Source organism: Calonectris borealis, chromosome 12 (genome assembly GCF_964195595.1).
Source record: "Calonectris borealis chromosome 12, bCalBor7.hap1.2, whole genome shotgun sequence".
NCBI classification, from domain to species: Eukaryota; Metazoa; Chordata; class Aves; order Procellariiformes; family Procellariidae; genus Calonectris; species Calonectris borealis.
Window position 1 is genome coordinate 8,772,179 of NC_134323.1, and position 16,192 is coordinate 8,788,370.

General features: G+C 34.7%; 1 protein-coding gene across 4 annotated transcripts in view; it reads left to right on the forward strand.

The window, feature by feature from the left end:
- ITFG1 (integrin alpha FG-GAP repeat containing 1) overlaps positions 1-16,192 on the forward strand; it is an 86,812-nt gene that overhangs the window by 54,391 nt on the left and 16,229 nt on the right. For all 4 annotated transcript variants that reach the window (XM_075161242.1, XM_075161244.1, XM_075161243.1 and 1 more), the window contains exons 11-14: positions 7,934-8,084; positions 8,567-8,675; positions 11,749-11,792; positions 13,731-13,809. In XM_075161242.1, the coding sequence (XP_075017343.1) occupies positions 7,934-8,084; positions 8,567-8,675; positions 11,749-11,792; positions 13,731-13,809 (383 nt within the window). The remainder of the gene's footprint in view (positions 1-7,933; positions 8,085-8,566; positions 8,676-11,748; positions 11,793-13,730; positions 13,810-16,192) is intronic.

Consider the following 16,192-nt stretch of genomic DNA (forward strand, 5'->3'; position numbering starts at 1 on the left):
GAAGTGAAGCAGCATGTTTTCATGTGAACATCCTTTTGCTTGACAGTACAAATGATGAATAGACTTGTTTACTTCTAAGAAAAACCTGAAAGAGCTCTAGAGACTATAATGCCAGTGAACCTCACTACAGACAGGATATGTGCAGCATGCCGTGCCCTGACTAGAGGTCTGTCCGATGCTGCACAACTTGGCTTTTCCAGCATCTGAAGAGATGTAAGATTATCTATGATATCCCCATGTGATCGCTTGTAAAAGGTATTTTAATCAATACCTTAAGGAGTCTCAACATCTTCTTTACTGGGATCTATGACAAATACTTGCACTAATGCATTACAAGACAAAATATGTCTCTCTTACAGCTGTACTTATTATCTTCCTCTGTATGGTATTTCGGATGAGCTTGGGTGTAGGTTCATAGTTTGAGTTAATACTTAGTAAGGAAAAGAACTGAGGAGCTCACTTCGGTGCTTAAAACAGTATATAGACAGAATTTAGGTGCTGAAGTCAAAGATGACAATTCAGATCCTCTACTGGTCGCCTAAACGTGAGTCACCCACTAACATTTTTGTGTTAGAGTTGTTCAGATACTGACACATACCTAAAAATGACCCAGTTTAAAGAGTTACGTGCTTGTATTCAGCCTACATGATGTGACTCAGAGACAAGGCAGTGAGCAGCTGAGCTCTGTCTCTGTACCTCTAAGCCTTAAAAGAACTAGCACAGCAGCTGTTTATATTCAGATATGGCAGAGGAGAAGGAGGTGATGCTGTTACTGCCCAGAACTTGCATAGGCAAAGGTAAAGCACTTGGGCCCTGAATGTCAGATTTTTTTACTCCGTAGCCTTGCTCAGTGGGGAGTTTGCATCTTCTGTTCAGCAGTCATTGAATAAAGACTGTAAACAGTCTAGAGAGCAAGCTAGAACCAAAGTCTCCTTTTCCATTGAAATACCATGACATCTAAACTATAAAGTTGTTCTTGTCTTTGTTTTTACTTAAGCCCCACAAATCTTGTGTTTTGACCTGTATTATAGGCTATCTTCTAGTGTGTATCCTGATGGCTAGTACACTTCAGAAGGACTTTGTGAAGACTTGTGGAGTTCAGAAGTTTATTTGAAGTTATTTTATCTTTTAAGATTCTTAGGAGCCTCTCTCCTTTGGCTGGTGTATAATTACGGCAATGTAATATTATGTAAAAGATTTAAATAGTTTATAAATAGTTACTTCTATAAAAGCCCAGGAAGTTACCTATGTCTTGTTGCAATGAATTACTGTGATACACTTTTATCTTTATTCTCCTTGCTTCTGAAATTGTTTGTTTATTCAATTGGGTGCATCTTAAAGTTATTTTGAAACTTGACTTCAGTAAGTTTCAGTAAGGCATAAGGATTGAAGGTACTGGCAGATGATTTGACAGGTTATTAAAAGGAAGTTCAGAGAACTGAAGAAGTCTGGCAAAAAAAGAGTGAGTAAACTAAGAATTAGGAAATACATTGCATTTTAACACTGTATATTTCCAGTATTTGTAGAAAAGTAATGGAAACAGACTCTTCATACTTCGGGATGGGAATGAAAGTCACATTTTTTGCACCCATTATGAAATGTCACTTTCAGAGTAACATTAATTCATTGTTTCTGAGAGACTTAAGCAAAGACTTCCTTTTAAAATGTGTGACTGGGTCATAGAATGGAGAGAATTAAAACAGTGTAGGAATTAAATTAAAAGCTTTTCTTAAATTAGAGCAAATTAAAATGAAAACCTTATTTAATTGATTTTAAACACTTCTGGATCAAGCTGTTTATTTCTTTCTCTGAAGCCTTTCATGCTACATCTACAGATCTAATTTCAGTGATTGATTACTGTGATTAAATGATAAAAGCATTTTTGTAAACTCTTGACCTCAATCTGTGCTACAGTCTAGGAAGCCTCGCTTCTAGTTGCTGTCTGTAACTTAAAGAAATTAAAGGAGGCAGAAACCATTTTATTCATCTGAAAATATACTGATACATGATAATGGAAGAACATGATTAAAATCAATTATATGCTTTCATCATAATTCTGGAAAGCACTTTCAGATCAAGTCCTTAAAAATGCCTACAAAACACTGAAAGAAAGACATGATAGTTAGGAATAACTTTGGTTTACTGTCCTTCCAGGTGAGTAAGCCAGAAAAAATGATTAATAGCTTCAAGTATTCTCAGAACTGCCGTAAGTCCACACTGTTTCATCTCCTGCTATATCCTTTTGATTTTAAATAAAAGCATGTAATACTCTGACCGCATGGAGACATTCCTTATTAACAGCAGCAACAACAAAAAAAAGGAATCTCACTTGTGGTGGGGGTTGAACTCAGAGACTCAATAAATTCCAACAGGTGAAGATGCTAAATTCACAGTCAATTCTTACACATTTATCTATCCATTATGAATTCTTTTAACTTCTGACTTGAGTCAAAACCTGCACATTAGAATTCCAGTCCACAGATTTTTCTTCAGGCTGGATACATACATTAATTTTTCTTCCCTCTAGTTATGACTGTACTAGAAATGTATATATGTGTATGTTTACAGAATAGTAATAGGTAAAGGGATTTTATCAGTAGCTATTCATTGGTTCATCTCTACTTGCTATCTTAGCTAAATGTATTCATTTTTTTCACATGCTGGTTTAAAATTTACTCTGGTAACATTGAAAGTGTAAGTACTGTATGTGAGTCTATAAACACCTATCTTTCTCCCACTTAATTAGATGAAACAAAATTTTGCTTAACAACTTGTTTCCAAATTAGTGCTAATAATTGGCATCTTGCATTGCAAATATGTAATCTAAGGAAGCAATTTTTTTCAATTATGCTTTTATTCAAAGGGAGTGTTCTTCACTGGTAAAGTAACGGTAAGGTTGGAAATACAGTATCTCTCTCTCTGTCATTGGTGATAAATAACAGTAAAGGCTGAAACTTGGAGATAACAAACAACTGGATATGGACAGTTGAATGAAAAACTTTGAGTGTAATACATTTCTAGAAAGTTTTCCAGGTATTCATGCTCAGTTTTAAATTAATGTATATGTATTAATCCTTTATATGGGTCTGCTTGAAAGGACTCTTATTTGACCAAATTATCTCTTCCTAAATCATTGTTAGTTGTCACTTGTCAGAATTAAGGTTGGATAAAGGATTTCTTTTAAATGTAGGATTGATGAACACCCTGTAATTCAGCAAATCTAAAAAATAGAGGCAAATCCAATTATTCTGAATGTCTGGAGTAAGATATTAGTCATTTAGATGTCCCCTGTATAACTGTAAATGAATTAGCCTAAAATTGACAGAATGAGAAATGTATGAAATTAAGCAGTAAATATTTAATTCTAATTGCAAAGTAGTATGTTAAAACTGTGATAAGTCTTCAGTCTTTCTTTGGTGTTAACCCTTGCTTATAGTAATTCAGCCTTATTAAATTTAGCTTTGCTGCATAGATGACCTTTGGTCAGAAGGTTCCAAGTTGTAGACAGCTCTGCTTTATTGAGCATCATTCATAAGTTTGGGATAAAGTTTTGCAGGTAGTACAGAATTTAGGTGCCACTGTGTATACATTGGTGTGAATACCTAAATGTTAAAAGTACTGCAAGTAGCATGTTAAGGGTGAGATGCTAGTCTTAGTTCAGACTTCTTTTGCTCTGCCTCTTCTCAATATTTAAGCTGAATTGTTTGATATTGACTGTTACACATTTGTGTAGCACTTTAGCATTGATTTTAAGGTTTTACCATTGTAGCAGCATCTGTCTTTGTGTTTTCCCATAGGCTTCCAGGGACGTTGTTTTGTCATTTTAAGAATGCTGATGATTTTCATTGTTACAAAGAGATTTTTTTCTGATGGCGTGAATCTTCAAAATTTGGTTCAAAATAATAGGAAGGTCATAAACTTGCTCTTGGTAATTGTAGTATATAGCAGAAATAAAACAGGAGGTAGATACTGTGATTTTAGTGATGCTTGTGTATTAAAGCCCTAAATAACATAAGGACTCAACTGGCAGCTCATAGGCCAAATTCAGACCTCAGGAGTTCTTCCAAGAAAGAATTGAACAGCTCAGGCGGCAGCGAACAGCTGATTTCTCTTCCCTCTGCAAACAGTAAGGCACTGCAACCGTCCCTGTTGCTGCAGCCTTTCAAAAGAATGGCCCACACGCTAAGATTTCCTCCTCCCATGCTGAGATGTAGCACATGGGAGCTCCCGTATCAGCACAGCCCTGGGAGTGGATGGGACTGAGAAGGATCAAGAAAGATATAATATGGCTAACAATTACTAAGACATACATATATGCACACATATATATAGTTTCTGGTTTCCATTAGTGTGCATCATTATGTAATCAAAATCTAAAATCCTTTATTAATGTTTTATTTCAGTGATTATTTTTTATCTTGTATTGAGTCAAGTGTGAATCACTTGACTGTGCATATGAAAAAAATTAAGTTTGTGCACAAAGACAACTAGTTACAATACGTGCAGCCTTCAGTGGGACTTGGAACGTAGCTCCCCTTGAAGACTAGATGGAAGTGAAGCACTAAGGCGGTTTATATACACAGATGTGAGGAAGGCTGCAAGCACATTGCTTTTTTTTTTTTTTTTTTTTTGGTCTGTATATTTGAGGCAAACCTGAAAACCATCCCCCACTACCAAAGGAGTGTTTTTTGTTTTTTTCCTCTATTCAGAAGTTGCTGTGTGAGTGCATTCGTTTGCTTCTTAGAGGTAGTTATTTTGAAATTGTTTCTAGGTGTTGTAGATAATTCCTACATGTTCATAATAAAATCCTTATCTAGTATATTATCAAGAGATAATGGTTTGAAAATACTTGAGGAAAAGGAAAGTCATGTTCACTCACTTTCAGTCAAAAAAGGAGGAAATACTTACACATAAGTAAATGTATCAGAAATTAATATTTGCAGCAGAAACTACTAATATTTCAAGAGTGTATTTTAGTTCACTAATGCTGTTCAAATACTAATGGCAGGATATATAATTCAAAATTTTGGCCAGAAATGTGAAGAAAGTTAAGAATAAAATTGAATCGTTTTGGAGATAAAGTTTATAACTTAGTTCCTTGCTATAAATACTATCCATTTTTTTAATAAAGGAAAAAACCAAGGTGGTGTAGAAGACACCCGAGTTATATTCTCAAGTTAAAGCATTTGTTTAGAAGCTACGTATCTAATAAGTTATTAACTCTTCTCATCGTGCTTTTCAAAGATGCTTTTAGAGGAAATAAGAGGAATTTGATGCTGGTATAGAAGTCAAAATAATTTAAAGACATCAATAAAATAAATGTCAAGGAATTGCCTTGGAAATTGACAGGAAAAAAGACTCAGCTTTAATTATAAAACTAATAATAGCTAGCTTGTAAACAGGAAAAAAGAATATCTGTATGCTTCCAGTGAAGTGATGCGTTTCTGTAAATTTCACTTAAAACAACCCCAAAACTTAAAAGAAGTTTAATATTGCAGTTCACGTTTAAACCTTGTTTTATCCCATCTTTCTCACCAATAGTAATACTTTCCATTAGCTTTAGAATTTTGTTTAGTAGACTTTCAGCTATATTCGGATTAGGGATTCTCCAGACCTCTGCTGCTCTGCCACAAGGGACGCTATATCTATGAATTTATTTACTTTTTTCCCTCTACATGATAGCTGTCCTATAGTGCACTTCTCAGTCTTCAGCATGTATTTAGGGTTTGGGATTTTTTTTTCTTCTTGTTGTTTGTCTTGTGTTTCTCTTGTTGATACAGAAGGGCGAAGGAAAGTGGCATTTCCCTGGTCAGTGTCACTTTGATTAATATCTTCCTTTTTTCTCACAGTTGGTGTTATGTTATTGTTTGTCCAGTTTGTGATGTTTTGAAAGTCGTTAAATGCACACTATCAAGGAAAGGAAATAAAAAAGGTTCCTGTAGTAAATAAACTTCTTGTGTCTATCCATTCACAAGGCTTATAGTTTAGACTTGAACAATACTCTGTTATGTAGAGTATAATGCAAGCTTGACAATCTTTTGTCTTTTAAACAATTACCATCTAATAATTTCTGGCAATTTAAAAAATGTGAACTTCCTCCAAATTTAAAAAAAAAAGTGTATGTCAAGATGATGAAAAAGAGAAATTGAAACAATATGCTTAGCTCAGGTTGTCACCTTGCATTATAGTTGGTTAATCTGATATGATCCTTATGTAATACATGAAATGAATGTGAGCACATAACAATTTCAAGTTATGATTATGAGTTCTCAGATACAGGTAAGATAGTGTCTTAAATATTGCAGATCAGTATTTCATTTTGGCTGGACATTAATTCAATATACTCATGCTTCTAACAGTGAAATAGGGAAAAGTGGGTTGTTCATATTAAGCTTCAATCAAATGCAGGCATATGGCAGAAAAATAAAGGCCTAACTTGTGTATTTTTCACAGAAGCACAAGAAATGTGATTATAGGGGTTTAAGGGAAGTGTTTATAAGTATCCCATTTTACTTCTGACACATCTTACAGAGAACAAAATCCTACAGTTTTCCCATTGCAGGTTCTGAAATATTAACTTGGCAACAAGCAAGGAAACTGATTTACTTTGGTGTCAGAAATGTTTTTTCTTGGGATAAATGTTTTGCCCTTCTCTAACTCTTTCCGAAATGGATGGAGTAGAAATATGAATGTTGTGGGATATGATTCTTATGAGTAGCAAATTATCTGAAATATACCACAGAAACAAAGAAAAATAAAAACTTTCCTAAGGAGAAATGCTTGTGTGTGTGCATGTGTGTGACAGCATCCTGGAGGCACTGGATGCTGTTAAGATACAGAAAAACACCTTGTTATCACCCTCTGAAACAGCAGTATGTTCAAGGTCATAACGAAGAAGTGTTTTTGGTTATCGCCCTGGGCTCTGACATGCTTAGCTAGCTTACAGAACATTGTCTGCTCCATCTTCTGGCTCTGCCCCCAGAAAGAGAGGAGGAGACTTCATCTGTTCGCATTGCCAAGGCGCAAGATGGATTCTAGCAGGCTCCCAGGATACAGACCTGCCAAAGAATCAGACTCCAGTTTGGTGAAGTCTGAAGGTTTTCACTGTTCCAGTGAGAGTGGCAATGTTACAGTATCAGAGATCAGCGTATAATACTATTAGTCATCAGCGTGCACGTATGAACCTTGTGTCTCCCACTGACCAATGGGCATGTATTAGATAAATTCTTTAGAAGGGAGATTTTGCTATACCAGACCTGCTACTCTGGTTTGTTTGTTTGTTTCTTGTTTCAGTATTGCAGCCTATCTTTCTGTCTGTATTTGTTATATGTCAGCAAATGTCCAATTTGGTTTGTCTTGTTCTATTTTTACTGTGCTAGTAGGTTGGGTTTTGTGTTTTCTATTTTGCTTTGAAACAATCGGAAAATACCGCTAGAGATTTGGTTTAATCTTAAATTTGTTTAAAACGTCATGCAATGTGTACGAAAATTATTAATGCAGCTGGGGTGAGAAGACATTGTCATAAAATAATGAAAAAGCATTGACACTTTTAAAGTACTGTTTAAGCCGAAGGTCCATGGGGGGATTAAGGAAAATGGCAGATAAGTGCACTTGTGCTTGTTTAGGAATAAAGTAAGAATATGTTCAGTCTTTTGAGTGGATGGTTAATTAAATGATTCCTGCTGATTTGGACACATTTATTTAGTGTATTCATTGGTTTGTCAGACATGACATAGTGGTTGTAATTCTGTCTGTAAAGTTAACATAAATGCTTATGGATTTTAAAGTATCCAGTGGCTGCTAGATTTGTTTTTATTATACTTAACTTCAGCAGACTTAAATTATTTAATGACAATATTTTTGTAACATCCATTATTTAGACTGCTTATAGCATAAGTTGGGGTTTTTTTATATGTATATATGTGTTTTACAGCAATCAACAAGCATTTTTACTAGAAAATGTCCCATGCAATAACGTGAGCTGCAAGAGTGTACGTCGTATGTTTAAAGTTTTTTGGGAGCTCTCTGATCTAAATCAAATCAAGGATGCAGTGATAGCAACCTTCTTTGACATATACGAAGACGTAAGTTCAACTCTTTACTACAGCAAACAGCATCTCTCTTTCTGTGTTGCTCTATCTGTCTGTGTGCCGTTGGCAGACTGTTTTGTAGAAACATTGGCTTTACAGCACATAGCAGGCAGCGCCTTCAGCCTGGGAAATTCGCTCTTGAGATGCTCCCTGGAAGGTGAGCAGATAGCAGCAGCCCATCACTGCCTAAAAGTTTGCTGACCTTCCACATGCTCCATTTGAGCTGCCCTCTTCAGTGGCAAGAAAGAAGCCATGGACCACATGCATTGTCCTGGTTAGCTGTGGATGGAGCGCTCTGTCCTAAATTGCCATAGATTAGTAAGATTTGAAAGATATTAAAATTAGCAGCGAAGGTATAACTTTGCTGCACACACTCTATTTTTTTCCTTTGTAATCTCTAAGGGAATTTGTTTGCTGAATTTAGATGCTGTCTAGAGTAAATCAGCATTCTAATGAAAACTTTTTTTTTCCTCTAGGGAATCTTGGATATCATTGTGCTAAGCAAAGGGTACTCCAACAAGGACTTTGCTATCCATGCATTAAAAAATAACTTTGAAGCAGATGCCTATTTTGTTAAAGTTATTGGTAAGCTATCACTGTATAATCAAGTCAAAATGGGACCTTGAGAGAAATGTGAATGTTTGAGCCTCTGTATATGATAATGTTATTATATGATATGATTATCTGATAATGCTCTGTGTATGATAATTCTAGAAAAGAAAAAACACAGCGTGAAAAATACTAGGGATTGCAGAAATCTCTTGTTGCAGAATCTGAACTTGGATAAGTTGGTTTTGTTTCATTTCAAAGGGTGTTTTCTTGTTTTTATTTTTGTGTACTTATTAAAATTCAAAGTAATTATGCCCACTATTTTCAACACTTTAGCTGTTTGTAATATCAACGTTGACCACAATGACCTTTAAATAAGTGTTTATCATCTCCTGAGTGTGGGGTTTTTTTGTTTTGTTTTGTTGTTTTGGTTTGTTTTGTTTTTTTACAAGAATGCGTGTCTTATTTCAGTCATTAACTGGAGGCAGGCTAAATCTTTCCTTTCATCCTGGACCTTTCCTTCTATATCCTAGCAAAATTCTAAAGACAGATACTAGGTCTTTAAAAACTCATTTCTCAGCTGGCTTCTGAAGGAAAAACAAGAATTATCAAATGTCTAAAAATATGATCTGCAGGGAAAGAGCACATGACACCAAGTTATTCAGCCTAAAAGAGAAATGTGAGGAAGATCCATGTCTTCAAACCATAATGATGCATAACAATGTGGGAAGAGAGTTCTGTGTGTCCATGCAGAACACGACATAAAGTAACAAACTACAAAGAGCAGAGTAAGAATAATTTCGTAAATGATGGCTTGTGAAGTACTAACATAAGTTTCTGGAGAAGCTGCAGAGTTAACCAACATTAGAGGTCCTGACAATTAGTGTAAGAAATTATGTAGTATATTTAATTGTTTTTGAGGGAAGGAGTTGGATTAGCTGAATTTATGAGACCCCTTCTGTGAGTCTTTTGTACGATACCTTCACTTATCTCCTCACATAACATAATGTTGTCAATATAAAAATGGCATTAGATCTACACATATCTATCATTCAGCTTAGATTTTTTTTTTAATGTGTGATGCTATATAAAATTTGAAGAAAGATTAGCTTATAAATCAGAAATTTGAGGAAATATATAATTATGCTTGCACATATAAATATGTATGCCATAGTGAGACAGAAAGAAACCAGAAGAAATTACAGCAATATTGACTTGAAGGAACATGCTTTGTTTGTCCACAACGACTGCCTTTTTATCTTGCCTATTTTCAGAAACCTAGGCAAGAAACAATAGCCAAGTGCACTTATTTTCATCTGTGCCTTGAGTGGTTGCAATATTTTCTTTCCAACAGGGACTTCTGTCTTTTTTGCTGTACCTCTGTCATATCAAGCCTATTTTACTGGAGTTCTTTTCTATGTCATCTGGAAATGATGCAGAATCCAGTGCAAAATGGGCTGGTTTCATTTCAGTGACGACTGGCATGGTGTATGTTTTACTTATGCTGTGTGATCTATTCTGAGAGCCAGTTTGTGTCCATGTGTGAGTCAGTTTGGTGTTTTCAGCCTAAAAGCACTACATGGCACAAAATACATCCTACCGTAAAAGTGTAGAATGGCAATGAACATGGCAAGGGTGTGTGAATTTATTAGAGCCTTGGTTTAAAAGGCTAGAGTTAGATTATGATATTTGTAATTGAGAGTATTTAGGTTTTCAAATTGAATGCCCTACCATGTTCTTCCAGACTGCAAAGGTGTTGAGCTTTGTCTGTCTTGATTTTTTGAGCACGAGTGAAAAATGAGGCTGTACTTGAGCTTATGAGGACAAAGCTAAACAGGAACAGCTACAGGTTCACCTTCAAAAATTGTATTTGCCTTCATGTTATTTAAATGCATCTAATCCTTCTAAAGCACACATTTTGCACACCATAAGATAAACAGAACTGCAGCTACTACTGGGGGCTGATGCATTTATTACTTTCTCCTCAGCCTAAGCTTTATTCTCATCGTAATACCCTATAATGATTTGTCATGTTGATGGAAGCCTTCTTTTAAATAATACTGTATATGGGTAGTGTAATCCACTCAAGCATGCAGAAAATCCTCTAGAAAAATCTTACACTTCACAAAGCCATATTAGAATTAAAATTGTGTGATATTTTAATGGGGAAAGGAGTAATTTACAACATGCTTTTTGATTCAGTTTGTGTAGATCTATCTTAAAAATTGGAGCAAGTCTTTTTTTAGCACCCTTCTAGGGTGTGAGTATTTTTGCATAGAAATCCCAGGAAGTGGGAATTAACGAGTGGTCTAAAAGTATTTTTACTGTGATACAGGGGAGAGTATTTATAACAAAACATGCTTTGTGCAAGTTAGTGTATCAATAAATGCATCATGTTCACTTATTTGGCGTATGGACAATGAGAACGGTTTTATTATAGCTTATTATAACTGATGTCGAATGTACTTGGTTGGATTATTTATTCCAATAGTGAGTCTGAACAGCAAATTGCAGTGTGCCGTTTTGCATCAAAATGGGAAGAGTTGGTTCCACTTGCATACACACCTATGTATAACACGTAAAATAAGCTTGTAGCTTAAAAAGTCTGTTTGTAGACACACGCAGTCTTCAAATTCTGCTTTGCCACACCTTCATCTTACCTGTCCAGATATTTTTTTTCGACTGTATAAAAAATAATAGATTTTTCTGTATTTGGAAATTTCAACATCTTTAAATCGCAAGCAAAGAATGATAACTTGGGAATCATGACAGTTGTTAATATTTGCACACAAATGGTTAGAAATGAAAAATAACGAATAAAGTGTACAGTCCACTATTTTTAAAATGTTTTAATTTGGAATTCTTTTAACTGGCAGCTCTCTCCTTTTGAAGCTGGTTAACCAATGAGGTATGATAAAAACAGTGACTAGCTGATTAATTTCTGCAAAGAAGTATACTTCAAACATAAGTCATACAGAAGACATTTATTTTCTTCATGTGTTTTAATGGATACCTGACACTATTACTATACTTTAACAGATTTCAGAGTTAGTGCTTGTAAGATAGCTTGTTAACATAAACACTACAAGCTCACTTTTTGTTTTTGCAGTTCTCAGTGGCCTCTGTTCTAATGACTGTCCTCGGAAAATAACAGTAAGTATATATAACTTTGCATTACTATTTAGCTTCAAAGCTAAAGGTGAGTCTAATTATACCAAAAACTCTCCACATATTAAGAAAGTTATTGGCTGGAAGAATGTGTAATCCAAATCATGACTGGCCAAGTTCTGCATATTTGAGACCCAGCTTTCACCAGCTGCCTGCTCAGAGACGAAATCAGTTGGCTGATTCTGCAGTGTTTGTCACCCAGCATCGTGTGGGTTGGGATATACCAGATGCAAGAAAAACTAGTGTAATACAGCTGGATGCCCAAACTGTGTAGTGTGCCAAGTCTTGTTCTGGGCAGTCAGAAAGGCCAGGCAAAACTGATTATGGGACAGATTCAGCCATATAGCCACTTCTAGCCTAAAATACAGTAAGTGGCTACAATGAGGGATAGAAGGGAAGGAAATATACTTGGTTCTGATGATTCTGCAGATAGTTACATATACATGTGCTGATTTCTATTTCAATTATTTTAATCATCTCCAGACACCCTGCAACTCACCCACCAAACTTTCTATTAGCAAATTGTTTAGCAATGTTCACAGTGGAAGTTGGCCTAAAAGAGGAACTTAGAGGAATCAAAGCTAGCATTAGCACTTTAGCTCTGCAAAAATATGAAATTTAATTTTAATTTGAAAATATAAAAACTGCTTCAAATAGGACCAACTTTTTCTTCAAACCTATTTTAAGGCATAGGGTTTAATTTCTGATATAAAATATTAAGGGGCTTTGATAGTATTATTAGATTAATTACAAAACTAAAGAGAGGGTTTAAAAAGCAAATCTTCACAACACATGTTGGTGAACGTTTCATTTTCAAGATCATTACCTCCACTGTAAAAGTTGTTTTCTGTCAGAAAGTAACATAAAGTACATTATACCCGAATACATCTAATTGGTGGGGAAAAAAAAAAATATCAGATTTTCACCTTATTTACTCATCTTTCATAGATCTACATTAATGTCACCTTTGCGGTCTCCTTGCTCTATATTCTAATCAATTATTATTTTTCAGGCTTTGGTCTCATCTCTCATCATTATCACTTACTCTTACAGTTTAGGACTTACTATTTTTTGAGGCATGATGTGAAATGTGTCATCATCTTTTCTTTTAGTGTTCTTTCTGTAACTCATTTGAAGATCTTTACTGGATTTGATGCCCCAGTATCAGCTTGAATTCAGCATTTAAAAAAAAAAGAAAACTTTCTTTAAAATCTATTCAGTTTTCCCCCCTCCTCTCCTTTCTCACCATAGCAGGTAATTGTTCCCGCCCCCTTCTTTCTTAAGTGCATCTGTTATGGTTCATTACTCACTAATTCACAACTCCCTTTTATTTTTTTTTTTTTTTATTTAATTTTTTTCCCCATAACTGTACTTTGATGTTTAAGTACGTTTTCTCCCTCAAGAGAATTTGCTTAAAATAGATATTGGTACTCAACAAGTAACTATTGAACCACTGTCATGAATTAAAAAGTGCAAAATAATGGTAACAATTTTGAATTTGTATAGTATTTTTCAATTCAGAAAGACCAAAGATAGTGCATTCTGTCAGACAATATCAAATGAGTTCTGCTTTTTCAGAACATGCAGTTATTTCTTTGAATTTTTAGGGGTTTTTTATTTTACTTGTAACTTCCAAGGAAACGGAAGGAAACTTGTAACTTCCAAGGAAACCTTTTGCCAGAGGACTGAATAGTATTGCTTTCTTCATGAGAAACTAAATATTACTTAGCCAACTGATTAGCCTTATTTTGAAAATTAGTTTCCACATGATGCTATGACCAAAACAGTTGCAAGATTTCTAAATTATCCATATCAAAAGGAAATCATTAATTTAGAAACATTTTTCTTTGGTTTACTGTTTTATTACTATAGCTTTGTTCCTAAAATTTTGCCTGCTTTTTTTCGTCCCCCACCCCCTTGTAGCCTTTTGGTGTTAATCAGCCTGGTCCTTACATCATGTACACTACTGTAGATGCAAATGGATACCTGAAAAATGGGTCAGGTAAGATAATCTCATAATGAGAATACACATGGCATGGTCTGTCTGTATATACTTCTCAGCAACCTAAAGAGTTGGAAAGAAGTCTACAGAGTGAAATGGGACTGGTTTTGAATAGTGTCTTCAGTTTACGAGCTTCTTATTTGTAATTAACACAATCTCAGACTTAGAAATCTGATGTTTTGAGTGAACTCATACTGTATTTAGAAATCACGTCTAACAGCTAGTAGAATCTATATTGTTAGATTCTTTAAAATATTTTATATTTGGGATATCATAAGTAATAACTGTAGAGGACTGAAACTTGGCATATCTGAATGTTATATTACATGCTGCTTTTTAAAATAACTTTGATTTTTATAAACTGACATAATTTTAATCAGAAGATGACAAAATAATGGATTTGTGGGATCTCAAGTGCAGAGTGTCTATTAAAAGGTTAATTCGCAGCAGTATAAACTGATTCTAAACCCCACTTTGACGAAATACAAGTTTAGATGGGTTTGTTTTTTGTATGTTTGACCCTTTGGCACTTACTACTTAAGTAAAATACTATACACTACTATAAAATAACCCAGTGGCAAAATAAAGATGTTCTTCCAATTACAGACCTTGTGTCATGGAAGAATGCACATAGCTTACAAATTCCTTATATCTGTGAGGAATAAAGCTAGCTTAAAATTTGGACCTATTTCATGTATCATTTTCTTAATTTTTTTTTTCTGGTTCTCTCTTCCAAGAACAAAAACAAATACATTTTTCTTAAACGTTATCTTTAGGGTTTGGTGAGTTTGGTTGTTTGTGGGTTTGGGTTTTTTGTGGGGGGGCAGTGCATCTAGAAATGCAATGTTTTTACAATTTACTCTAAGAAACAGCTATCAAATATGATTTAATACTGCTATAGTACCATTCATCTTCACTGCTACCATATTTACAATAATAAAAACCTAACAGAGTCCAATCATGATGAATTTCCTGTTCTGTTTTGGCATTATGAAATAACAGTAATGAATTCCAAGTGCATTTATGACCCTAGCGGTATTGCTACAGGGAATTTTATAATACTGTCTTTGATCAGTTTCTCAAGTATAATATGTTAATAGATTTTTTGAGTCTGTATTATTCCTGCAAGAACTTTTCAAAGTCACATTTTCTGAAGCTATTATATTAAGTTTGTAGCTAAACTTTCTTCTTTTACAAGTCCTAGTCATAAAATTCAGTAAATGTTCTGACTAGAATTACTGGCCTACAGGTTTTTATCTTGAAAAAGTCTGTTGCATCAGAATCGTATTCTATTTGACTATCAAGAAATACCTCAAGCAACACTTTTATATGTGTACTGGTGGGCAATACCAACCGCACATGGCATTTTTGGGCCATGCATAAACCTACAAAACATCTTTTCCACACTAAGCTTTTAAAAGTATGGCGTCAATATATTATTTTAAAATTTATTTCCATCAACTTATTTGCATTCCTTATATAATATCATGGAATAATCCGTATCTTTTAATTATATGAAAGCAATAATGAGATAATGTGATAGTTTGTAATCATATTTTTAAAATAATTCATCTCTTTCCCAAGAAGTAATGTGAGTAACAACATAGTTCTTTTTTTTAATGAAAGCAATGCTCGCCGTTCCTTCCCGCCCCCCTTTCCCCCAAGTCAGCTGATGCTATTTCTTGTCTTTACCACTGGCCTTAGCAGGAACAGTTATTGGCTGGACCACTGAAACCAAACTATCCAGTCACCTTAAGTTATCCTTCCAGCCCTCGGCTAAAGTAAATCATACAGTACTCAAAGAAATGTCCACCATTCTGCTTCTGATCTTCCTAATTCTGCAGGTCTTTAGTTCTGAATTATGGTATCTTTTATGTATGCAATATTCATGCAAAGAGTAAAATAAAAAGGCACATATGGCTGTCCTTATCTAATTCATTTTAAAGTTCTTTGATCTGCCAAGCCTTAACTACAGGAAATTTGCATAATTACGAGGGTTTTTTAAAACATTGTTAGAGTTATTCTCTCTCATATTAACATTCCAGTATATTGTTAAAAGATAGCAGAATAATAATTAGCACATATTCTGTGCTTTTACTTTCACATTGCTCAATTCGCTTGTAATCTTACAACAAGAAATACTGTTAAATTAGCTACAAGGAATAGCAATTGCCAAAATGAGCATTAGAATTGAGAAGTACTGGGTCTTAGATCTGCAGTTAATACCTCCACAGACCTTCTCTCTCTGAGAGGAAATTCAATTGCAACAGCTTCTTCAAATATTTAAGGAATTTTATGCTTGAGATCAGATCAGGTCCAAGTGTAAATCTGGGAGAAGTACACAAACTCAAATTTAAGTCATGCTTTCTGTTCCGTTTCCTGA